General features: G+C 35.4%; 3 protein-coding genes across 3 annotated transcripts; all 3 read left to right on the forward strand.

Moving 5' to 3' along the window:
* Window positions 1–237: 237 nt before the first annotated feature.
* On the forward strand, window positions 238–2,880 carry LOC306862684 (chemokine XC receptor 1-like; the record flags this gene model as incomplete). The annotated part of the gene is made up of 2 exons (XM_079405604.1): window positions 238–876; window positions 2,809–2,880. The coding sequence occupies 2 exons, from the start codon at window positions 238–240 to the stop codon at window positions 2,878–2,880; spliced, it is 711 nt and encodes a 236-aa protein (XP_079261730.1).
* Window positions 2,881–8,091: 5,211 nt separating this feature from the next.
* On the forward strand, window positions 8,092–16,929 carry LOC306862685 (chemokine XC receptor 1-like; the record flags this gene model as incomplete). Its single annotated transcript, XM_079405605.1, has 2 exons — window positions 8,092–8,260; window positions 16,250–16,929. The coding sequence occupies 2 exons, from the start codon at window positions 8,092–8,094 to the stop codon at window positions 16,927–16,929; spliced, it is 849 nt and encodes a 282-aa protein (XP_079261731.1).
* Window positions 16,930–22,794: 5,865 nt separating this feature from the next.
* LOC306862686 (chemokine XC receptor 1-like) lies at window positions 22,795–23,631 on the forward strand (the record flags this gene model as incomplete). Its single annotated transcript, XM_079405606.1, has 1 exon — window positions 22,795–23,631. The coding sequence occupies one exon, from the start codon at window positions 22,795–22,797 to the stop codon at window positions 23,629–23,631; it is 837 nt and encodes a 278-aa protein (XP_079261732.1).
* Window positions 23,632–25,745: the final 2,114 nt, after the last annotated feature.

Below are 25,745 nucleotides of genomic sequence, written 5' to 3' on the forward strand. Positions count from 1 at the left end.
TGCATGAACAAATAAAACACAGAGACATTTCTAAAAATATATTTTATTTCACAGAAGAAAGAAATTCATACAGCTTTGGAATGACATAAGGCTGATAATTTTTATTTTTGATTAAACTATCAGTTAAAACTATTGTATAAACAAGGATTATTAAATTCAAATCTTATCTTATTTTTTTTTTTCCATAGAGCGGTTTCATTTTCTGTGAGATTTTGAAACTGAGGAACAGTTAAGAAGATGAATAACTTTACAGGGAACTCCACCATATCTGGATCGTCTACAAACTCCACAACTTATTTATTTGGGCTAATGGACATTCTGGACATTTTCAATTTCCTGTTTGGTCTTCCTACACACTCCTATGTTCTATGGCTCATCATCACAGCATCAGGCAGTGGAGTTGCATCAGAGTGCTTCAACCTCAATCTCTCTATTTGTGAGATTGTTTACAGTCTTCATGCTGTGCACACTATATATAATTGGGACCTAGGTCTCAAAATATTATTACGTTTTTTAATAGGACTTGCCATTACTGGTCGTCCTCTGTTTCAGTGTCTGATCTGTGTTGAGCGTTACCTGGCAGTGGTTCATCCTGTAACCTTTCTAAAGTACAAACCTCTCAGATACAGAGTGATCTGCTGCACTGTGGCCTGGATAATCACCCTTGGCTCCAGTTTAGGATGCATGTTTACTTTAGGCTTGTTTTATACTTATTCATGGTTCTTCTCGCTGCAGTTCCTCCTCTTCTTCTCCATCCAGTTGTTTTGTCTTGTGGCTGCTCTCAGAGCGCTGAAGCAGTCAGGACCAGGAGAGAGAAAGAGTGTGGAGAAAAACCACATGAAGAGAAGAGCTTTTTATCTTATTCTAATAACGACTGTTAGCATGACTATTATCTATGTGCCATTTATTATCTCAGGACTGTTTTTCATTCTAACACAAGAGTATATTGACGAAATCTTTACCGTCGGATTATTTTGTTTTATTTTGGCTGGTTTTGTTCAACCTGTTCTTTATCTGAACCGGGTTGGAAAACTCTCCTGTCTTTGCTTTCGATAAAACCTTACGTTGTTTAGATTTTCGATCTTAAATTACTAAGTCTTGTTTTCTTTTTTCCATTTCAATCAAATCGCTTCGTTTTTATTTATTTGAGAACTGGCACGTCTTTTTTTCCACTTCAAGCACTGCTTACAGTATGAATGCTTTATAATACCGCAGGTTATTACACCCTTATTCCGCAAACGTTGCATATTGTTCCCTTATAGCTACCTATGAGTAGGTACTGTGAAGGTACTCTATAGTTAAGAAATAGGTACGCTGTAAATTCTGTTTAATTACGCGATACATTGCAGGCAATAATCTAAAGCATTACCCAGTTCATTAATAGGAACAAGAAAACTGATTATTTGTCAAATTCAAATGATGTTGTGATTTTTTTTCGTCAGTATGAGCAGGTCTAAATTTTATTTTGATAGCTAATCTAGTTAATGAAGTAATGAAACATTGCTATAGTTTATAGCAACATTCTCCATGAAGAATGTCACTATTTGTAAGAAATTCCTAGTCGAATTTGTATTATATTTTACTGTTATCAACAACGCATATAACCTGTGATTGCATTTCTAAAGGTTAGGATGTGCAGTCTACCAATTACTTTAGAGCGGCAGATTAGGAACATCTAAGATATTTTAAAATCATGTCAGCCAGTGTCAGCCCATTCAAATGTTTAGTAAGATATATGCCATATATTTGAATATGTGATATAAATGTTATGAGGCAGATGAAGTCATGCACATATATGCTTGTGACAGTCGTGAAGTCAGTCTACGAAACAGCACAGACTTATACAAATCTAGAGAGATTGGACATTCACTCTTCAGGTCTTCTGACTGTATAAGTAAACTCTAAATACTTTTTTATTTGAGTGTGTTGTTAAACTGGATTTAAATTGGGGATTTATCATATAATATATTTTAAATTTACATTGAAATCCAACATCTTTGACTTTGTTTCACACTGAATTATGTAAAGTTTGCTATAATAATGATGAAATGAAAGATATAATAGGACCCGTTCCAAAGAATAGTCCATTTACTTAACTATTGTCTTAACAACTTCATTTTACAATTTACATTTACTTTTGAGCATCCTGTCTAAACCTGAGGCTGTGTGTTCTTCAGACAGAGATAAGTATCATGCTGAGCATTTTACATCTTGCATGCTTGAACGGAATGTGCCCCAGTTAACTAATATGTTCTGTTAAAATGGGACAGTGGCTAAATAGGCAAAATCAGGTGCTTTGCAAATCTGAAGCAGATCATGATTTTTCACAATATTTTACTTTATGATGTTGAGTTGTTTCTATTAAACATTTATATGATACTCTTTGGACCCAAATAATGCACCCTGCATTTCCATGAGACTTGATGTTACTACACAAATTATATTATATTAAATATTTCCCTGAAACTATATTCATAGAAATACATTAAGAGCATGGGGATATCAAAAAGTAAATATTACGTAAAAAAAGCATGCAGTAAAACCTTTCGAAACAGCTTTGAAACATTACAATTTAGGTTAATGTGCATTTCTTGTTTTCCCCACAGAACACTTACATTATCTGTTATATTTTGAGCTGAGGTACAAACAAGAAGGAGATGAACTGTACAGTGACCATCATACCTGAAACATCTACATTCGCCACAACTCACCTTGGGCCGCTGAAAATTTTGGATTTTTGTCTGCACAGCTTCAATTTCTTATTTGGTTTTCCTACACACTTCTATGTTGTGTGGCTCATCATCACAGGATCAGGAAGTGGTGTTGCATCAGAGTTCTTCATCCTCAATCTCTCTGTTTGTGAGATGGTCAATGGTCTGAACATTTTCCTCCATGTACTTGATTGCTGGTTTTCAAGTCTCAAGACATTAAAATATTTTACATTAGGGCTAGGCATCACTGGTCGACCTCTGTTTCAGTGTCTGATGTGTGTTGAGCGTTACCTGGCAGTGGTTCATCCTGTAACCTTTCTGAAGTACAAACCTCTCAGATATAGAGTGATCTGCTGTACTGCTGTCTGGATAATTGTTCTTGGCTCCTGTTTGTGCTGCTTGTTTACTATAGTCTCATGTAACTTTTATTTTTATGTATGCTGCTTCTCACTGCAGTTCCTCCTCTTCTTCTCCATCCAGTTGCTTTGTCTTATGGCTGTTCTGAGAGCTCTGAAGCAGTCAGGACCAGGCGAGAGACGGAGAGAGAGAGAGGAGGAAAACCACATGAAGAGAAGAGCATTTTATATTATTCTTATAAATACTGTGAGCATGTTTATTATATATATTCCTTTTACTATCACAGGATTGTATTTCATTCTGACCCTACATTATATTCAGGAACCTTTTAGTTTGGGGTTTTTTTGTTATGTACTGGCTGGTTTTGTTCAGCCTGTTCTTTATCTGAAGTGGGTTGGAAAACTCTGTTTTCAATAAAGCATTTAGTTGTTAATTTTTAGAAGTTAAATTACTACAACTTTTTCTTTTTAACAACATTTATTTATTGAGGGGTATTGTAAATTACATTGTTTTTGTTTGTCTTTTTTTTCTTAAAATGAATTGTATTACGTTATATTAGTGACACCAGCACATGCTAGTATATTGAGTAAGGCTTCACATGTGGCTTTTGCGTTGTATTTACAGTTTCAAGTGGTTCAGAAAATGTTAGTGTGACTCTGCCATTTGATGTTTATTTAAAGAGGTACGCAACCATGCTGACTTATAGTTTTACATATGAATGCCCCCCCCCATAAAGAATACATTTATCCTGAGCACAGTACACTGTAAAAAGTGATGTTGACTTAACTTAAACATTTTTTTAGGAAACCCATTGTTTTAAAATAAAGTAAATAATAATAATAAAAAAAGTTATGTGAACTGGACAATTCACTTAACATATTTTTTATTATTAATTACTTAATAATTTTAAGGCAACGGATTTCCTTAATTTTTTTAAGTTAAGTCAACTTATTACTTTTTACAGTGAAGAAGCCTATTTATGAAATATTGTGTCATCAAGTAGCACGCAGACTCAACCAGAGTAAAACAAGCAAAGTTTCACAAAAGTAAAATATTTCATTGTATTTGGGGCAAATTATCTGCACTCCTTGAATGCCGAATTTGGGGGCTGTAGCCCCAATAATTTGTTACCCCACTGACTTAAAATTTTTAGTTTAGTAAACTAAAATATTCCAGTTGTCCATTAAATTAACATTGAGTAACTTAAAATTTCAAGTTGACTAAACAAAAAAAATTAAGTCAGCGGGGTAACAAATTAGTTGAAATAACTTTTTTAAACAATTTCTTTTTACAGTGTATGTTTATCAGATATTATGGTTGCTATAGTTTATGGATTGTTTATGCAATAAAAGCTTCATCAATAATCCAGTGTCACTTTTTTCATATTGAGGATTGCCACTGTGATTTTTGGCTTTTAATTTTGACACTATGGGACAAATGTGGCACAGAGATTTATACACAATCGGTGATAAACAACTCTTATAAACTTAATATTTTCTGTACGTGGCTATAAAAGTAAACACTTGGCTGTTATTATTAAAGGGCACCTATAATGCCCCTATTTACAAGATGTAGCTAATATTGGTCTTGGGTGTCCCCAGAATGTGTCTGTGAAGTTTCAGCTCAAAATATCCCACAGATAGATTGGATACAGATAAATAGCCAACAGTTAGAAGTAACACGACTGAGAGCGAGAGAACCGGTGTTCAGCCACACATATGGGAAGTCAAACAAACCGAAAGTGGTACGAAATTATGTTTTATTAAAAAGCCTCGAGAGGAGCGCGTCAGATACTTAGCCTAATTAACACAGGAGGTTCGCACTCAAGTTAATCAACGCACGGATATAAATACAGCTGACATACTTCTGTTCATTTGACGGTTTATCAGCATCCCTCCACCACCCCTTCTCCACTAAAGAGGTATCACTAGAGTTCTCACCACACTATGGGGGGTACTCTGGGTTCGAGCCATTCCTGAGCCCGGAGCCCTTCCCCAGGACAGCACGCCAACTACGCATTACCATGCTCGCCAAATACGCATTACCTTACTCGTGCTAAATATATGTAAGTGTGAACTCGTGAAACAGCGCGATGTTACAGAGCTTGCGTTGCGCTGACCTGCCATCTGTGCGGCTCAATGGACCAAGCCTCACGACCGACTTGACAGCAGCCCTGATCAATTAAAATACTTCGATAATGTACGCACACAAACATGATTAGAAAGTTAGCCAAGCACTATAATGACATGATATTCACAAAGCAGTCTGGAGTCAAATGGTGATTTGCTCAAAAATCATACATAAACAGTAGGTTATGACACTCACTTGTTCTGGAGGTGAAGCTGGATCCATCTTTCAGGAACAACATTTTAGCAAAACCTGCCTTGAATTGTCCCTCATTCGGAAAGCAGTCTGGAGTAAAACGATTCGCGCAAACACAGACACATTTAAGTAGATCGGGGGGCCATTCCCTTTGAAACAAAAGTAGCCTAATCCACTGCATCTTCAGCGGCTCAGATGTTGGGAGTAAATGACGACTGCTATGTTCATTATTACATCTAACAATTAAACTCCTCAATCAACTTGCCATATGTAATCATAGTATTCTTTTCTGTTTTGACTCAGCAGTTTATTAAGGACCTCTTTTCTTTTAGTTATGTTTGTTATGTACTGGGGGGTTTTGCTTTATCTACAACGAGCTGAAAAACTGCCCTGCCTCTGATCCTCAGTTAGCCTAAATCAAAGGGAAAATGTGTAAAATCCTTGACTGTTCCATTCTAAATCTTTTATGTGCGTGTTTAAATGTAGTTTTTCAGTGCATTATAACCCATAGTTATATACACAGTGAAATTATTATTATTATGTAAATGAGGTATTGTAAGCATTACATACACTTTTCCAAACAAAATAAAATGCTTTTTTTTTTTTTTTCCCCGGTTCCTGTTTACTCAGACAAGACTGTGCTATTTTTTTATCTTTTAAAGTTAATCTTTTACCTTTAGTATTTGCTGGTGCTTTATGTGACGTAGCAGATGAAATCATGCGCATATTGTTGTGACAGCTGTGAAGTCAGTCTACAAAACACAGCACAGAGATTTATGTACACCCAGAGAGACTGGACATTCACTCTCCAGGTGACAAACTTTAGATTAATTTTCTTGTTTCAGCATTTTTGTTGTGATTATTGGCTAAAATCTATGAGTATTTAAAATGTTTTAATTTTTCAATCTACTAGATTTAAATTTGTGGTAACAACTGTGAAAGGCAGTTAAGGGAAACAGAACAGAATATATTTTAAATACTTTATTTGAATTAATAGAGCCATTTCATGTTCTGAATTAATTTAATATTGGATTACGTATTTATGTTATTTTGATGTATCAAAGTGACTTATTAAAACTACCTGACTGTAAATGTTTTTTTATTTTTTTATTGATGTTCCCATAATTTAAAGTTTTGTGGAATTTCACTCAGTTTGAAAATCCAAGTTTTAAGTAACATTGGTTGGTTTACTGCAGGCTGAATTTTATGTTTTTGTTTCCTACTGATCACAGCAATATATGTTTTGAGTTTTTGAGCTGAGAAGACAAAAATAGAGAAGATGAATAACTCTACAGTGAACTTCACCACATCTGTAGACTCCAGAACTCAGTCCATCAGGCTTGAGGACATTCTGCACATTTCTGTGTATAGCATCAGTGTCCTGTTTGGTCTTCCTACACACTCCTATGTTATATGGCTCATCATCATCAGAGGATCAGGAAGTGGATTTGTGTCAGGGTTCTTCATCCTCAATCTCTCTATTTGTGAGATTTGTAACTGTCTGAATAGTTTGATCTGTATATTTGACAGATTTATTTCATTTAAACATCTTCTAGCATTTTTGTCAGGTCTAGCCATCACTGGTTGTCCTCTGTTTCAGTGTCTGGTGTGTGTTGAGCGTTACCTGGCAGTGGTTCATCCTGTAACCTTTCTGAAGTACAAACCTCTCAGATATAGAGTGATCTGCTGCACCGTGGCCTGGATAATTACTCTTTGCTCCTGCTTAGGCTGCACATTTATTTTTGGCTTCTTTTATGTTTATGTATGTTTCTTTTCACTGCAGTACCTGCTCTTCATCTTCTTTCAGTTGTTTTGTCTTGTGGCTGTTCTCAGAGCTCTGAAGCAGTCAGGACCAGGGAACAGAGCAAGAGAGAGAGAGGAGGAAAACCACATGAAGAGAAGAGCATTTTATGTCATTCTAATAACTGCTGCGAGCATGGTTATTATATATATGCCATTTACTACAACAGGATTCTCTTTCATTCTAACACACCATTACATTAAGGAACTTTTCTCTTTTAGTATTATCTGTAATGTGTTGGCTGGTTTTGTTCAACCTGTTCTTTATCTGCACCGGTTGGGAAAACTTTTGTGATTTTTATTTTCATAAAACATTCAATTTTTTCAAATGTCTTTCTTTGCAACCCCCCCCCCCCCCTACACACACACTCAAAATATGTTGGTGTGTGCCTATGTCTATATATATATATATATATATATATATATATATATATATATATATATATATATAGTATTAGAGATTCACTGTCAGCTCTATTTACTCATTTTTCCAACAAACAGTTCCATCTAATTTCTTTATTGTTAATGTTTGCATATTTGATGTTCATGTGGTGTGTAGCAGATGAAGTCATGCGCATATATTCTTGTGGCAGCTGTGAAGAATGAGATGATAAGCATAGATATTTATACACATGCAGAGAGACTGGACATTCACTCTTCTTACTTTCAGCTTAATAATATTCAGCATAATATTCAGCAATTTGTTGTTTAGATTAATAGATTTATATTGATTTGCATTTTTCTTATGTTATTTGGATGCATCAAAGTGACTTGCATTAAAAAAAATAGCCTGGCTGTACATGTTAAACTTGTTTTTTGTATGCTTTCTACTGATCACAGCTGCTATATTTATTTATATATTTATTGATTTTGTGAGCTGGGAAGACAGAAAAAAGAGGAGATGAAGAACTCTACAGTGAACTTCATCACACCTGAAGTATCTGCAAACTCCACAACTGATCTAAACCTGATACTGGACAGTCTGAACATTTGTGTGAACAGCGTTAGTTTCCTGTTTGGTTTTCCTACACACTCCTATGTTTTATGGCTCATCATCACAGGAACAGGAAGTGAAGTTGCATCAGAATTCTTCATCCTCAGTCTCTCTGTTTGTGAAATTGGTAACTCTCTGCACAGTTGGTTCTGCATACTTAATAGTTTTATTTAATTTTCACATCTCACAACATTTTTGTCAGATCTAGGCATCACTGGTCGTCCTCTGTTTCAGTGTCTGATCAGTGTTGAGCGTTACCTGGCAGTGGTTCATCATGTAACCTTTCTAAAGTACAAACCTCTCAGCTACAGAATGATCTGCTGCACTGCTGTCTGGATACGCACTCTTGGCTCATGTTTCTGCTGCATGTTTACTATGGTCTTCTTTTATAATTATGTATGTTTATTCTTTCTGCAGTTCTCTCTCTTCCTCTCCATTCAGTTATTTAGTCTTGTGGCTGTTCTCAGAGCTCTGAAACAGTCAGGACCAGGAGAGAGAGAAATGAGGAAAACTACACAAAGAGAAGAGCATTTCATCTCATTCTAATAACTTCTGTAAGCTTGTCTATTATTTATGTGACATTTAATATCTCAGGATTCTCTTTTATTTTGACACAACATTATATTAAGGAACATTTTTCTTTTAGTTTTATTTGTACTGTGCTGGCTGGTTTTATTCATCCTGGTCTTTATCTGCACCGGGTTGGAAAAATTTCCTGTCTTTACTTTCCATAACACATTCTTTTTTTTTTTTTTCAAATGTTGAAAATTTTTCCTGTTTTCAATGATCTTAAAACATGTTATTGTGAGCCAACTTCCTGATCAATGTTGTATATTATTACCCGGCTGTTGAGCGTTTCCATTAGGCTGCTGTTGTTGCTGCGCAGCTGCTGAGGCTGGAGCTCGAGGACTCGCTTCAGCAGCCGGAAATATAGATTCACCATCAACTCTATTCTGTGTGTTGTTTTATAGTTGTTGTTTTTTTCCCAATAAACAGCTCCGTTTATATATATATATATATATATATATATATATATATATATATATATATATATATATATATAGTGCCCTCCAAAAGTATCGGAACAGTAAGGCCAATACCTTTATTTTTGCTGTAGACTGAAAACATTTGGGTTTGTCATCAAAAGATGAATATGAGATGAGAGATTAACATTTCAGCTTTTATTTACAGGTATTTTCATCTGGATCTGATACACAACTTAGAAGAACTACAGCAAAAATAAAGGAATTGACCTTACTGTTCCGATACTTTTGCAGGGCACTATATATATATATATATATATATTTACCATTTAGTGCAAGAGAATATTTCTTTAAACTTGAAATTCTGTCACAACCATTTACTGGATATCTTTAGTTAAAAATAAATAAATAAATGTGTTGCAGGTAATAAATGTTGCACCTTTGTCTGGTTTTAGATTGATGAGAAGACTGACCATGTTTCAGCATTTCAAAATAAGATTATTAATAACTATTTTTTTTTAATGATTCATTAGACAAAGTCTCTCCTTGCTCTTCCGTGGTGTTATTTTGTGTGTTGTGTCACATTTACAATGGGCTGGAAAAGTCTTCTGCCTCTGTTGAACACAAAACATGAATTTGCAGCGTTTTACACTCAGAAACTAATAAAGCAATAAGCCCCAAGAAGCTGTGGTTTACAGTGAATTTATAACAGCTAAGGGGTGTTGTTAGGCATGACGTGTTAGCCATGACTATCCACACCTACCCCTATCCGTCCATACCTACCCTTACCCTTTAAACAATGCAAATATATTTTTGGTAGCATAATCTGATAGATAGGATATTTTGTCAGCACATCAGAACTATCCGTTTTATAAACTTTATTTTATCCTTTTGTAGCATAACTTACACATTGATGTGCTCATTTTACTCCAGTTCATCTGTCTATCTGTGCATTCGTGGTGTGGAGCCTTTCAGGAGACTTTTCTTTTATGTTACATTGCGAGTCTTTGAACCATTCTGTCATTCAATTGGTTCAAACGTACTGATTCATTCAGCAAAGGAACACATCACAATGTTTTGTTTAGAAATGATTTTGATCCTTCTTTGACCTTTAATGGAAATAATTTTGTTGGTAGTGTAAACTACTATATAATGGTGTGTCTAAAACAGAAGTTACTCAATATTAAAATCACAAATGTCATGATCTAAATTTCAAAATTGTACCCTGCGTCTTTAAGAGTTTTGTGGTAAAATGTTATATTAACCAAGCAAACAGCGAGAAGAGAGACACACAAACTGCAAAAAAAGGTCTATAGTATTTGATGAGAAAATAAAATGTGTAATGCTAGAAAATGTCATTGGAGACAAAATTGCTTGGTTTATTTAGTGGCTGGATGTCGTATTTGATTTTAAGAATTTGCTCAATACGGGACATTGACTAGACTTCCATCGCATGACTGCTACTACTGCAATTTATCTTCATGCTTTTCATAAACGATTAAACAATTTTTTCCCCTCTGTATTATTGTTTAGGATACCACAACATTTTAGTATTTTGCTTTTGCGGTTTTCAGTTTATTTAAAGGGATAAACCACACCTCACTTTTTTGCATACACATCACTGTTTTGTGAATATATATGTGGTTGTTATAAATAGTTTAAATATTTGTTTGTTTTTTCAATGTCCATCATTACTATATTACATTCTGAGCATTGCCGTAGAGAACAATTGAACTTGAAACCCTGTCATAACACATACTCCCTACATTTTAAACAATTTGCATGTCAGGTGTTCAGTGTGTCACACCTGTATACACTGATTTCAGGTGTATGAAGACTGCCTGTATGTGAAGTCTAAACATTATTGTCCAGAATATTTTCATCAGTGATTAGACGGACTATATTGTAGCCTAAAGAGAAAAAAATAAAAATAAAATAATAATAAATAAATAAAGAAATTCTATTTTTATTATTTTATCAATATTGCATTTTATTTAGCTTCAGCACTGAAGATAAAATACTTTATCCGTAACTCACTGTCACAGAGGTTATTAAATTAAATCTGACATTATGCTTGTGTGAGTATTGAGTATAATGTAATTTGAACATGGCATGAAGATGAATGTTGCATGAAATGTTGCTTAGTGACATTTTTATCAAATATATTCACCTGATCCTTCTGGGACCCAGAAACGAATGTTTGTACTCTGTATTTCTGAGCGACTTTTAAGTTGAATACAATTTTTTGTATTACAGTAAATGTTTCCAAAAGAAAAAAAAAAATGCATATAAAAATACATTACAGCATTAGAGCAAAGGGACATGCCGTTTTCGCAATGTTTACTTACAACCAAATGCTTTGGAACATTTACTTACAACCAAATTTCTCTTTTGGAACATTAAATCTTCTGTAAGTTTTGATCTAAAAACAAACACAGTGTCACGTGTTGATATCTGTTTAGTTCCTGTTTGTCCTTATTTAGTCGGTTCCTGTCATTGTTTTGTATTCATCATCTCGTTTATTCCTTTGTTCCAGTCCCCTTATAAGTCCTCAGTTCTCCCTTAGTCTTTGTCTTGGTTTAATGTTTACAATGGTATAGTGTGTTGATGCCTATTAAATACTCCTTTACGTCTACTTCTGCGATTCTCCACAACCACAAAACCGTTACACACCGAGTACATGCATAATTTTATAGTGAACGTCACCACACCTGAAACATGTACAAACTCCATAATTCAATCCACTGGACTTTGGAAGTTTCTAGTGATCCTGAAAACCTTGATTAGCTGGATCAGGTGTGTTTGATTAGGGTTGGAGCAAAACTGTGCAGAGCTGTGGCCCTCAAGGAATTGATTTTGAGACCAATGGCCTAGGGCAAGGGTGTCAAACTCAGTTCCTGGAGGGCCGGAGCCCTGCAGAGTTTAGATGCAACCCTAATTAAACACACCTGATCCAGCTAATCATGTCATTTAGGCTTATTTGTAAACTACATGGCTTGCGTGTTGAGTAGGGTTGGAACAAAACTCTGCAGGGCTGCGGCCCTCCAGGAACTGAGTTTGACACCCCTGGCCTAGGGGTTCTGTAATATATTGATATTAATTCTGCTTTTTATGATAGAAATTTGCATTAATTCAAGTCAGTGGGTATCAATTCAAATGTTGAGTCTCATACATGTCTGATTTTTTTTTGAGTGTTTTGTTTACATTATATATTTGCCTATATGGTGACATGCAGCACATCTTTCACATATATTCTTGTGACAGCTGTGAAGTCAGTCTACAGAGTACAAAGATTTATATCCATCCAGAGAGAATTTTTTATTGGAATCTATAAGTGTAGAATGTTTTGAAAATATAAAATTGTGCTTAAAATTGAACTTTTGTTGACTTGTTTGGATTTGTTTAAATTGTTATCCAAAGTATGGTACGTTTATTCATTTGAGAATTAAACAACTGATATAAAGGGACCTTTTTTTTCCTAAGAATGACCAGTATGTGTGAACTGGAGGCTGTGTGTTTTGAGAGAAGATGATTGTGAAGTTCAGCATTTTGCACAGACAGAGATATACTTTACAGACAGATGGGAAAATTTGCCCTTTGGATTTAAATGAGCAAATACGTAAGAGTCTAGGATTGGATCATTATTGCAGTAATTAATATGTTTCTGACATTTTGACATTATGTTTGGCAACAATTCTTTAAACCCTAACTAAAGCAGTGTGTATCTTAAACAACCATGTCAGAAGATGTACCCATACGCACTCCAGGATGACGATGTCAACATCATTACAATATGGAGTGTAGCAGGAGCTGTTACTATCATAGCATGAAACTCAAAATAATTTTTATTGCATAGGGAAGAGTGGGTTGAGAATTTCCAATTAGAAGAAATGAGAAGACCAGTACCCTTCCAACCTGACGGGGGTTGTGAGAGAAAGGGAAGTTGTTAGAGAGAACAGCAGGGGTTGTGGAGTCTTCTGGATGAATCCAGGTCTCAATCAAGCCCAAGATACTAAGAGTAGACTGAGAAGCAATGGCCAGAATGAAGTTTGTTGACAGCTGACTGACAATTCCAGAGACCCACAGAAAATGACAGAGGTGCAGCAGAAGAGGTGCAGATAGGACGCAGCTTAGCAAGATTGCGTTGCCGTCTGCGTGTGATGTTAGAGCATTGTTGAAAGAGAGCAAGAATGTATTGGAAATACCTGACTCTGCCTGAGATGTATGGAAAAATGACACAAAATACATAATTTGGTTATGGTGGAAAGTGAAATGATCGCCATGGCAACCACGAGGTGTTTTTGCAATGGCTCCATTTCTGAAACTGTTCAGGGATCTAAATTGTACAATTGTGCCAAGTTGCCAAGTGAACATATCACCTCAAATTGTGAGGACCCAGTGAGGACCCCGCCACTTAGACAGCCATCGGGAAAGACCACTGGAATCAGTTGAGCCCTTACAATCTGACTTTGCTGCAGTTGGAATTGAACTACTGGTTCGTTTGGCCAGAGGAGAACTGGCCCCCCAGCTGAGCCTGGTTTCTCCCAAGGTTTTTTTCTCCAATCTGAACCAGAACACACACACACACCTAATTTCAAGACGAGACATTCCTGAGCAGGAATCAAAGCCCCGCTCTCAGCATGTAACTGGCTGGCCGATCTCCTGCCCTGAACCTTCTTATCTCCTGAGACCATAAAAACCAGGATATATTGGAGAGGAACATCTGGTCGTTAAAGAAGAGCACAGTCAATGTTCGCGATCGGTTTACTATAAATAAAGTCGAACAGGGCAAAAGACCTTGTCATTTGGAAAGACCCCAGAACAAACCCTCCCTGATTTCCTGACCATTAACGCAGTAATTCAACTGATGGCATCACCAGAGAGACAGATTTACAATCGACATCCAAGCTAAGAAAGTCTCCAGGTCTTTCCAAACTGGTGTTCTCATGACCTCGAACAACCCTCGTCTGCGCGCTTTACATTCCAAGCCAAACGCGCCTTGTTGCTCTCTAACAGACAAAGAGAAGCAATGTTTTAAAAGTATCAAAGTATTTTAAAAGGGACAAATTATACTAGTTTCTGCTATTGAAGCAATATATTCAAAAAACAATATATACAATATATTTGCAACATATATTAAGGTTGTTTTCGTGTGATTTATAAGCTTGCTGTGTTATTGGAACTTATGGTATTGTTGTAATCTTTTGATGTATGATTTTCCTGATCAATATTTGTTCAGGTCCACATGCGTGGTGTGATTATTTGGAATTAAGGATTGTTTCATTTAGGGCTTAACCGCGTAATGGCTACAATTGATATATGTACTTTGGTTATGCAAAAATACGTGGTGTTTGATTTCAGATGAAAGCTGATTTCATTAGCAGTAATCTGGTGTGGATGAAAATGATCTGTTCTCATCAATGTATGATTACAATACGAATAGAAATTTGCTGTCAATAATTTCTTCATGTGATAAAATAAGTGAAAGAAGCTGTGCAGGGCGGGGCTCCACCCCACAGTAAGAATCCGTTTGGGTCAGTCGCCCGTGGGTGGATCCCAAATCGGCCCGTTAAAAACAGATACCCAACTGTGTCTCAGTGGGGAGAAAGGTTTTAAGGTCAAGCTTAAGCTTGCTCGTCGCTCTCAGTCATTTAACATCATGATAGAGCAATGAACAGAGATCAAGACTCAAACTTCCAAAGAACTTTAACATCTAAAGCCTCAGAAACTGAAACCAACTTCCTGGGAGCTTCCAGAATGAAGCCAACCAACCACTGAAGAGTATTCTCGTGACGACGATCTACCAAGCCGCCAATCCGCGACCTTTCCTGAACCGGAAAAGAACTGAATTCAACTGAAAGCAAAGAAAGTAAGACAATATTTCCTAAATCTGCTGGAAACTGGTTGTATTCATGGCTAAGAGTAAAGATAGAAGAGTTCATGCGTGTGATTTCTCTCAGGTTGAAGTTAGAGCAATTCTTGAAAACTCTCTTCAGATCAAAACAATTCATTGCAACGAATGTGTGTGTTTGTTTACGTCTTCTGTTTGTGTCATTTAGTTAAGTATTGTGTTAGAGTAGTGAAATAAACTGTGATTATATTAAGAAATCTCTTGTCTTGATCTGCATGTGTGCATGATGCAATATTTCATTGTCCTATATATTTCAAGTTTATTCTGAGTGTCTTTATATGATATAGTTTGCTTATCCAATAAATCATTTCATCAGTATCAGTTTCTCCCCCATTCTTTCTAAATATCTAAGTTTGCATATGAGGTGTTCAATGACTGGCACCTGTACTGATTGTTTAGGGACCTTGCACATTCACTGTTCTCTTGCTAAATTCTACTTTAAATATTTCATGGAGAATTTATCATATAAAAAGAGATATAAGCAAGTGTGTTACAGCATCGTTTATATGATGGATAACAACTGTGTAGATATTCAGATATTTTGTTTAAACTTTTTTTTTTTTACTTTAGTATTTGCATATCTGATGTTTTATGTGACGTGTAGCAGATTAAGTCATGCACATATATATTCTTGTGACAGCTGTGAAAATAATCTAAGCACAGCACTGAGATTTATATGCATCCTGTACATTCACTCTTCGGGTAATAAAGTCCTTTTTTCCTGCTAAACAATATATGACAGTTATATTAAAAGGGTCATGGGCATGTAAAAAATTATCACAGTAAACCAGATGTGATCTCTGTTTGTTGTTATATGTCAATTAACAATTTACCTAACACCATTAGGGTTTTGTGTAGATTTACTACAGTAAATCAGCATGAAAATGTCTTTCATTTTAATTGAGAAATATGTAGAATTATTAGGGTGGACTGAAAAGTCTGAATAACTCTAAATGTGTACAATTATGTTTTCCTACAGCAATATTATTTATTGTGAGCTACTGTGCTCAAACAGAAGAGGAGGAAATGAACTCCACCACAACAGGAGGTTCCAAAAACACCATAAGTTCTTACATACCAGGCCATTTAGATATTTGTACATTCAGCATTAATGTCTTGTTTGGTCTTCCTACACACTCCTATGTTATATGGCTCATCGTTAAAGGAACAGGAAGTGGAGTTGCATCAGAGTTCTTCAACCTCAATCTCTCTGTTTGCGAGATGGGTGTCTGTCTGGACTGTTTGCTTTTTGTCCTGGGGACCTGGATTTTTTTTTTTCTTCCGTTAGCACTGTTTTTGCAAGGTTTTGCGATCACTGGTCGTGCTCTGTTTCAGTGTCTGATGTGTGTTGAGCGTTACCTGGCGGTGGTTCATCCTGTAACCTTTCTGAAGTACAAACCTCTCAGATATAGAGTGATCTGCTGCACTGTGGTCTGGATAATTATTTTTGGTTCCTGTTTGGTCTGCATGTTCACATTAATGTCAAATAATATTAATGCACATACATGGTGCTTCTCAACACAGTTCATTCTCTTCCTCTCCGTCCAGTTGTTTTGTCTTGTGGCTGTTCTCAGAGCTCTGAAGCAATCAGGACCAGGAGAGAGAGGGAGAGAGAGAAAAGAAGAAAACCACACGAAGAGAAGAGCATTTCATCTCATTTTAATAACTACTGTGAACATGTTTATCACATATGTGCCAATTATCATCTCAGGAGTATTTATAATTCTGAAAAACCAATATCATTTAGAATATTGGGCCCCTGGTTTGGTTTGTTATGTGCTGGCTGGTTTTGTTCAGCCTGTTCTTTATCTGCACAGGTCTGGAAAACTCTCCTGCTTCTGTTACCCATAAGCTGACAAAAAATAAATGCACATTGTTTTGCAATTTATTTTTATTTATTTTGAGGATTGGGCAATGTATTTCTTTATTCTACTTATTTTGTTTATTTTTTGCACTAAATTTAATTGGTTTTCACTCTGGACTTTACTGTTAAATCATATATCAAGGACTTGATGTCAAATATCTGCAAATTTAGCAATTAATTCAAATCAGTTTTGTGTTCATGGTATACATAAACACAGTCAATAATCAATGTAAATTCACAGAGACTAAGTTTATCATGACTGTGTTTATTTGATGTGGTTGTAAGGGTTTGTTATCAGTTGATCCAATAAATCACTTAAACAATGACCCATTGTCACCTTTTCCATATTTTTCTTTAAATCTATTTCTCTTTCATTCTCTCATGCTCCTTTAATTTCTCTGTCTAAAAATTTGCATATTACATGAAGAATGAGATGCACCTGTGTTGGCCAGTTTAGATGAACAAAGATTGTTCAGTCTACAAAAATAATATTCAGGTGATCAATTTGAATTGGTCTTTTATTGTCTAGAAGCAACATGATATAACATTATGTGCTCTGGATTACTTGATTTTCATTGGTCAAGCATGGTCACGTTTCACATTTTTCAAACAAATATAAATAATCACAGATTTTTAGAGTAACATTCTGTTCCAATGTTTACTCATTCTTTCAATATTTATAAATTGATTTAATAAGTTTTATGGCATGAAGTCTAACAGATGAAGTCATCATTGTGAGGACTGTGATCTGTGACTGCAACATTTGCGCTTCAGGTAACAAGAAAAACCTTGTTTTTATCCTCATTAATAAGCAAAAAATGTCACACTGTTCATATAAAAATGTCCGTAAAAAGTTCAGAGAGTGCTACAGAGATTGAGGTCTTTTTTGGTTCATTGAACAGAGATCATTTAAATCTAGAGACATGATCCAACATTATATTTGGCATATGGAAGGAGTTGTTATGCTGCAAAGGATTTTGTAATACAGATTATTTAAGAATTATTATTGTAAAAGTGACATGATGATTCAAATGCAACATGTGCTTAACACTTATTACAAAGTTATAAAAGATCCAGAACACAACCTAAACACATAAAAACACATTTTTTTTGCAGTGTGATATGGTAAATGCCCTTAAAAAAATTGAACATGGCTTTACTACAAATAAAACCAAGAACATGGTTAATATAGTTAAACCACAAATTAACCATGGTTTTGCTACACTAACCATAGTTTAACCATTGTATTTGTAGTAAAACTGTTGTTGTACAAATGGTAGTCAATAATATAATAAAACCATGGTTAATTTTTGGAAGGTTTACGATTGAACAAAACAAATCTTCTCAGAGGGCTGATAATTGTTTCAGTCAACTCGGTGTTCACATTTAAAGCTGATCCTAAAACACAAGGGAAAAAGAGATAGGAGGAAAACCACATGAAGAGAAGAGCATATCATCTCATTCTAATAACTACTGTAAACTCAGTGATCCTATATGTCCCATTTGCAATCACAGCATTATTTACCATTCTTTCAGGAAAGAATATTAAGGCACTCTGGATAACCTGTTTGATTTTTTATGTCGTGGGTGGTTTTGTGCAGCCTGTTGTATATTTGCAGCGCACTGCAAAACTGTCCTGCCTCTCTCATCTGTAAAATAACAGCTTTTTTTTTCCTTTTTTTTTTTTTAATTGTGGGTTAGAATTAGCAATTAGGATTGTTTTCGTGATTGGGAATCCATCTATTTATGACATGTCTGTGCTGCATTAAAAAGCCTAATTTGTGTGGTATATTGCTGCATCAGAAGCAGCTTCTATCCTGTAAGTTCTGTTTTGTACTATAGTTGTTGTAAGTGGTTGCTATTAGCTTGTTATACCAATAAAACTACTCATCAGTGACTTACAAATATTGTTGTGTCAAACCTGACAAACCTATATCATAACACAGAAATGTATTATTTTCACTCATAATTTTAAATGATCGGTGTAAAAATGGGCATATCAGTTGTTCAGTGAGTGACATCTGTGCTGGCCAGTGAACACTGGATATTACTGTTGAAGGGATGATTTCCACTTTTAATAACTGATATAAGCCTATACGTATAGTTATATTCATAATTTAACCAAAGCTCTAGGAATATCAAACTGTTAAGAATTGAAGACTTTGTGATGTGCATTGAATTTAGTTTTTTTAGGTCTTTAAATTTATAACTTTATAGTTAGACATTAGCATTTGGTAAATATATGTAAATATGTAAAGGATATTTCATGTTGTGTTAAAAATTTGTTAAATTCACATGTAACTTGTTCAAAACATTAGGCCTACCTCGGTTATAAAAATAAATTGTGGATAGCTAACACCAGGGTTATTCAAAGTCAACTTAATTTGAGGGCCGGGTTGTTGAAGGGGGGCATTTGGGCATTAAAATTAGAAATTTAATTAAAATGCATATTCAGCAGTAAAATGAACCAAAACGGTTAACGTGAGTGCGGTTTGCCAACTGATTAAAATAAATAAATAAATAACCACACAATTTTCTGTAATTAATCATGATTAATCACATATTAATACATTTAAATTGTCATAATTTCACATTTAACCTTCAAATTAATGTAGAAACAACATAAATTGTATATTTTAAATATGTTTAATGGCATCTTTTTTTATATAATTAATATATTTAACTTGTCAAAATTTCACATTGAACCTTCAAATTAATTTAGAAACAACGTAACAATGGTATATTTTAAATATGTGTTTAATGGTGTATATATATATGTGTATATAATTTAGACCAATAGGCTATCATTAATACCATTTTACTGATGTCTCTATGCATTTAATTATAGCCATTCAACTTATAATTAAAGTATAACAGTATAATTGAAAGCCATTATTTTTAATTGAATAGGCTTTAAAAATATATTTTAATTTAAGTGCACTTAAAACTATCTTCACATAAACTATAAATTGTAGCTTAATGCATAAACTACATAGATTAGCTTTTATTCAAGCTACAAATGTTAATCAGCAAAGCAGTGAGTGATTTTTCGCTTTCTTTTGTTCTGTGTTTACTTTAATGCCAAACTTCAGCAGATTTCACTTTACAAGCAGTTCTGCCTCTTTAAAACCTAATGTAGGCCTAAATGAAGCAGATCAGATACATATCTGATTTTCTTCCAGTCATTTAGGACTTTATAACTCATCTGTAGATTGCTGTTGTTCCATCCCTTACAAAAAATCCTGCAGGATTCCTGCACAGAAAGCAGCATTCCTTGAGGAATTCCTGCAGGATATTTTTGTAAGGGTTCTCTTCTTTTTCGGCTGTGAAACAACGGCCTGGGTGAGTTGCCACCTTTGGGGACAAACTTAATGCAAAAACAATTCTAGTCGTATGTGCGACCTGCTCATACTCTTCCCTCAGCCAGATGAAGATAGCTAAACTAAAATCATTGGCAGAAAAAATAAGTCACTTAATAATTGTCATTTATTTAGGCCTACCTCAGGTGAGAACTATGAGACTGCATGTGGGAAAGAAAGCGCACGAGATGAGACCAATATGTTAATAGTCTTAACACATATGCCTATACATTTTTACTGTATTTATTAGATACATAGTTATATATGTATTTTATATGTACTTAAATTTGCAAGTAAAAAAAAAAAAAAAGATATTTATTTTTATGTTATATTATAATCTGAGTGACACCGCCATCGCCTTTCTTTGATGAAGTTCCAGGTCAAATGGGCTATTATTGTCAGCGAGGTCTTCAACGGATATTCCGTGCTTAGAGAGTAGGGAACAGTGGACGCATAGGGACCCTGTCAATCGGAACACACCTTTAGGTTAGTATTGAGAACGGCTGAGCTGGCTGTTAACTGACGCAATGCAGGCTCTATCTGCATCTTTTCACTGGTGAGTTTACAACTTTACCTTTTGCTCTGAGACCATTATTAATAAATTAGAGGTATAACAGTTAGCTAGTAAAAGAACTATTGGCCTAATAAGACTTAATAGATGTCGATTCCAAACCTTTCGCCACGGCCCTTCACGGATCAGCTGCAACAGATTTGGACCATTTTTAGAATGGTTATTCAGTATCTTGTCAGTGCAATTTAAATGAACTTAATTCAAGGGAAAAACAATAGAAAATGTTATTTTTGACAGAAAAAAAGGCTGGTCTGGACCAGGAGAGAGAGGGAGAGACAGAGAGGAGGAAAACCATATAAAGAGAAGAGCAATTCATCTCATTCTATTAACTACCGTGACCATGGTTATCACATATCCCATTTAGTATTGCAGGTTTTTTTTTTTTACTATTTGATAAAAGAGTTTATTCTGGCACATTGGATGCCTGGTTTGATTTGTTACATGATGGCTGGGTTAATGCAACCTATTCTTTATCAACAATGTGCTAGAATACTGTTCTGTCTCTGTTCCTTATACCAACTATTGTAATATTTAATTAACAAACTCCAGCTGGTTCAAAATGCAGCAGCTAGTGTTCTTACTAGAACCAGGAAGTATGACCACATTAGCCTGGTTCTATCAACACTGCACTGGCCCCCTATTAAACATCGTACACATTTTAAGATCTTTCTAATTACCTATATGGCCCTGAATGGTTTGGCACCTCAGTATTTGAGTGAGCTCTTATCACACTATAGTCCTCCATGTCCGCTGTGATCTCAAAACTCTGGCCATTTGATAATGCCTAGAATATCAAAATCAGCTGCTGGCGGGAGATCGTTTTCCTATTTACATTTATGCATTTAGCAGACGCTTTTATCCAAAGCGACTTACACTGCATTCAAGTTACAGTTTTTAAATTTTATCAGCTCTTGCTTTCCCTGGGAATCAAATCCATGATCTTAGCGTTGCTAGTGCAATGCTCTACTATTTGAGCTACAGGAAAGCTGCAGCTCACAAATTTAGCGCCCAAACTCTGGAACAATCTACCTAAAGCTGTTCGGGAAGCAGACACACTCTGTCAGTTTAAATCTACATTAAATACCCATCTCTTTAACCTGGCTTACACATAATACACTAGCGCATTTCTATAATTCAAATCTGTTAAAGGATTGTTAGGCTGCATTAATTAGGCCAACCGGAACAGGGAACACTTCCCAAAACACCTGATGTACTTGTTACATCGTTAGAAGAATGGCATCTATGCTAATATTAGTCTGTTACTTTCTTTAACAACAAACATTATCCTTTTACTTGTATAGCGTATCGTGAAGTTTGAGTTGATAACAATTCTATATTCCCACGAGGAACCTTTCTATCGGTCTAATTCTAATACAATACTATAGTTAACTAATCTGTTGTTATAATATCATTTTTTGTCCTCTCACAGATAAGATTAAGTCTTGTCATATATATACACTGCAGATCTTTGGGACAATTACTTCATTGTTTTGTATAAAATGTGCCTTGCTGAACAACCCAGCAAGTCATTAGGTAAACCTTTAATTGGTTTACCTAAAATATTTGCATATCTGATGTGACGTGTAGCAAATGTCTTGCAGATATTATTGTCACAGCTGTGAATTCAATCTACTAAACACAGCACAGAGATGTATACATCCAGAGAGACTGGACATTCACTCCTCAGGTGATAAACTCCTCTTTTTGGTTCAATGTCTTGTTTTCACAATTCAAAAGAAGAAATATTTTCACTGTATTATTACTGGATTTATTTTATTTAAAATTGATTTGCTCTGGTTATTTCAGTTTTATTTAAGTATGTATGAATTGCCTGGCTCAAATGCACTTCTTATTTCCCATGGATCACAGCTAGATAATAATGTTTCGTGAGCTGCTAAAACAAGAAGACGAAAACAGAGGAGATGAATAACTCTACAGTGAACTTCACCACATCTGAGCTATCTACAAACTCTATAACTCATTCCATTGGGCTTGTGGAAAGTGTGAACATATGTGTGCACAGCTTTAGTTTCCTTGTTGGTCTTCCTACACACATATATGTTGCATGGCTCATCATGAGAGGAGCAGAAAGTGGAGTTACATTAGAGTTCTTCACCCTCAATCTCTCTGTTGTAGAGATTGGTTTCAGCGTGAATTCTTTGACCTTTGTACTGTCAGAATGGTTTGCATTTATAGTGGATTTTAAGTTATTTTTAGTAGGACTAATTGTTAGTGGCCGTCCTCTGTTTCAGAGTCTGATGTGTGTTGAGCGTTACCTGGCAGTGGTTCATCCTGTAACCTTTCTGAAGTACAAACCTCTCAGATATAGAGTGATCTGCTGCACTGTGGCCTGGATATTAACTCTTGGCTCTTGTTTGTGCTGCATGTTTACTATACTGCCACACAACACTGCACATTTGTGGTTCTTGTCAGTTCAGTTCCTCCTCTTTTTCTTCATTCAGTTGTTTTGTCTTGTGGCTGTTCTCAAAGCTTTGAAGCAGTCAGGGCCAGGAGAGAGAGGGAGAGAAAGAAGGGAGGAAAACCATATGAAGAGAAGAGCGTTTTATCTCATTCTCATAACAACTGTGACCATGGTTATCACATATGTCCCATATTGTATTGCAGGATTCTTTACCATTGTCACAGAAAAACGTATTGATGCACATTGGGTCCCTGGTTTGGTTTTTTACGTGCTGGCTGGTTTTGTTCAGCCTGTTCTTTATCTGCACCGGGCTGGAAAACTCTCCTGTCTCTTGTAAGACCTGTTATTGTTATATATTATGAATGAATAGGAAAATAAATCACTTGTGTGTCCTTGTAGCTGATTTTCCCCTCTAAATTAAGGTTTTGTTTTTATGCAATACAGAGCCTCCATAAACTTTTTTTTTCCATTAATCTATGCAATACATTATATTTAAAAATGACAAATGTGGCAATTCAAATTTACCTTTTTGTGGCATATATGCCATTTCTGCTTTTGTGTGCCTTTGCAGTTTTGCGACTCTGTCATTCACTGTTTATTTAGAGAGATGCAGCTGTATTTTTGATTGTTGAATTTATTACACAGATTTATTTTGAATGTGTTTAACAAAGAAGAATGAGTGGCTGTTTTTAGTTTGTGGTTTGTTTTTCTAGCTTCATCAATGGCTCAATGTCACCTTTTAATGATGGTTGCCTCAGAGATTATTACATCAAACTTGCCATCCTCTGATAGCACACACACACACACACACACACATATACATATATATATATATATATATATATATATATATAATTTATTTATTTTTATTTTGTTTTTAGTTGTTTTTTATTTTATATATTTGTTTATTTATTTTCTAAATATCGGGTGTTGAATGAGTGGCACCTGCAGGCCGGTCTCAGATGTATACAGATTGAATCTTTATTGATCTTATCTGTGCATAATACTAGAGGTTACTGAAATTACTTAATATTCTGTGCGAAAATAAAGTTGTGAGTGAAGAGTGAAGTGACATACTGCCAAGTATGGTGACCCATACTCGGAATTCGTGCTCTGCATTTAACCCATCCAACGTGCACAGACACAGCAGTGAACACACACACACACCGTGAACACACACCCGGAGCAGTGGGCAGCCATTTTATGCTGCAGCGCCCGGGGAGCAGTTGGGGGTTCGGTGCCTTGCTCAAGGGCACATCAGTCGTGGTATTGAGGGTGGAGAGAGCGCTGGACATTCACTCCCCCCACCTACAATTCCTGCCGGCCGGAGACTCGAACCCGCAACCTTCGGATTACAAGTCCGACGCTCTAACCATTAGGCCACGACTTCCCCCAGTTATGTACATTGTCAAGTTAACCTTCTATATAGAATTGCATTTTTTTCAAATGTTTAGTCAGTTCAAAAGTTGTTCAATTTTTTATTTATTAAAATTTTTTTAGATTTTACTTTAAATATTTGCATATCAAAATTTGTGTTTTTAAGTGGTGAGTAGCAGATAAGGCTGTGAGCATTATTGTGAATGCTTTAAGTCAGTCTACAAAACATGTTTATACACATTCTGGACATTCAGGTGATTCAGGTAATACATTCCTTGTATGTGTGTGTGTGTGTGTGTGTGTGTGTGTGTGTGTGTGTGTGTGAATGTATTGTTTTTACCCTCAGTAATTTATTTTGTTTCATTTAACATTTAAATGAAATCCATCTGAAGGAAATACAATAGAAAAATAGATTTCACATAAGAGACTAAATTTAAATTTGACTGAATTCATAGAACCATATGTTAAGCAATTTAATAGTGTACTCTGGGTATTTAGATTGATGTGAGAACTTTGTAGAATGTTTATGGAATTTTTACTGGTGTTCTGTTGATTCAGTCTGAACTACCTCATTAATTTACACTTCTCTCTTTCCATAATTAGTTAATATACTAGTACACATAATTATATGTGTTTTGTGAGCTGCTGAACTGAGAAGACAAACACAAAGGAGGTGAACTTCACCACACCTGAAACATCTACAAACTCCACAACTCTATCTGCTGGGCTAATAGACTAGGAAATCTGTGTGTACAGCATCAATTTCATGGTTGGTTTTCCTACACACTGCTATGTTCTATGGCTCATCATCACAGGAACAGGAAGTGGAGTTGCACGGGAGTTCTTCATCCTCAATCTCTCTGTCTGTGAGATTGGTAACTGTCGGAATTGGTTTTTGTTTTTATTTTATAAAAAAAAAATATATATTTTTTTAATTATCACAGAATTACCATTGTTTTTACTAGGACTTGTCTTCATTGCCCGTCCTCTGTTTCAATATTTATTCTGTTTATTTTGAGTGTGCTGAACAGATGTACGAGTGTTTGCTTCAAGTTTGTGGTTGCTTTTTCCAAT

Source organism: Barbus barbus (assembly GCF_936440315.1).
Source record: "Barbus barbus genome assembly, chromosome: 43".
Taxonomy (NCBI): domain Eukaryota; kingdom Metazoa; phylum Chordata; class Actinopteri; order Cypriniformes; family Cyprinidae; genus Barbus; species Barbus barbus.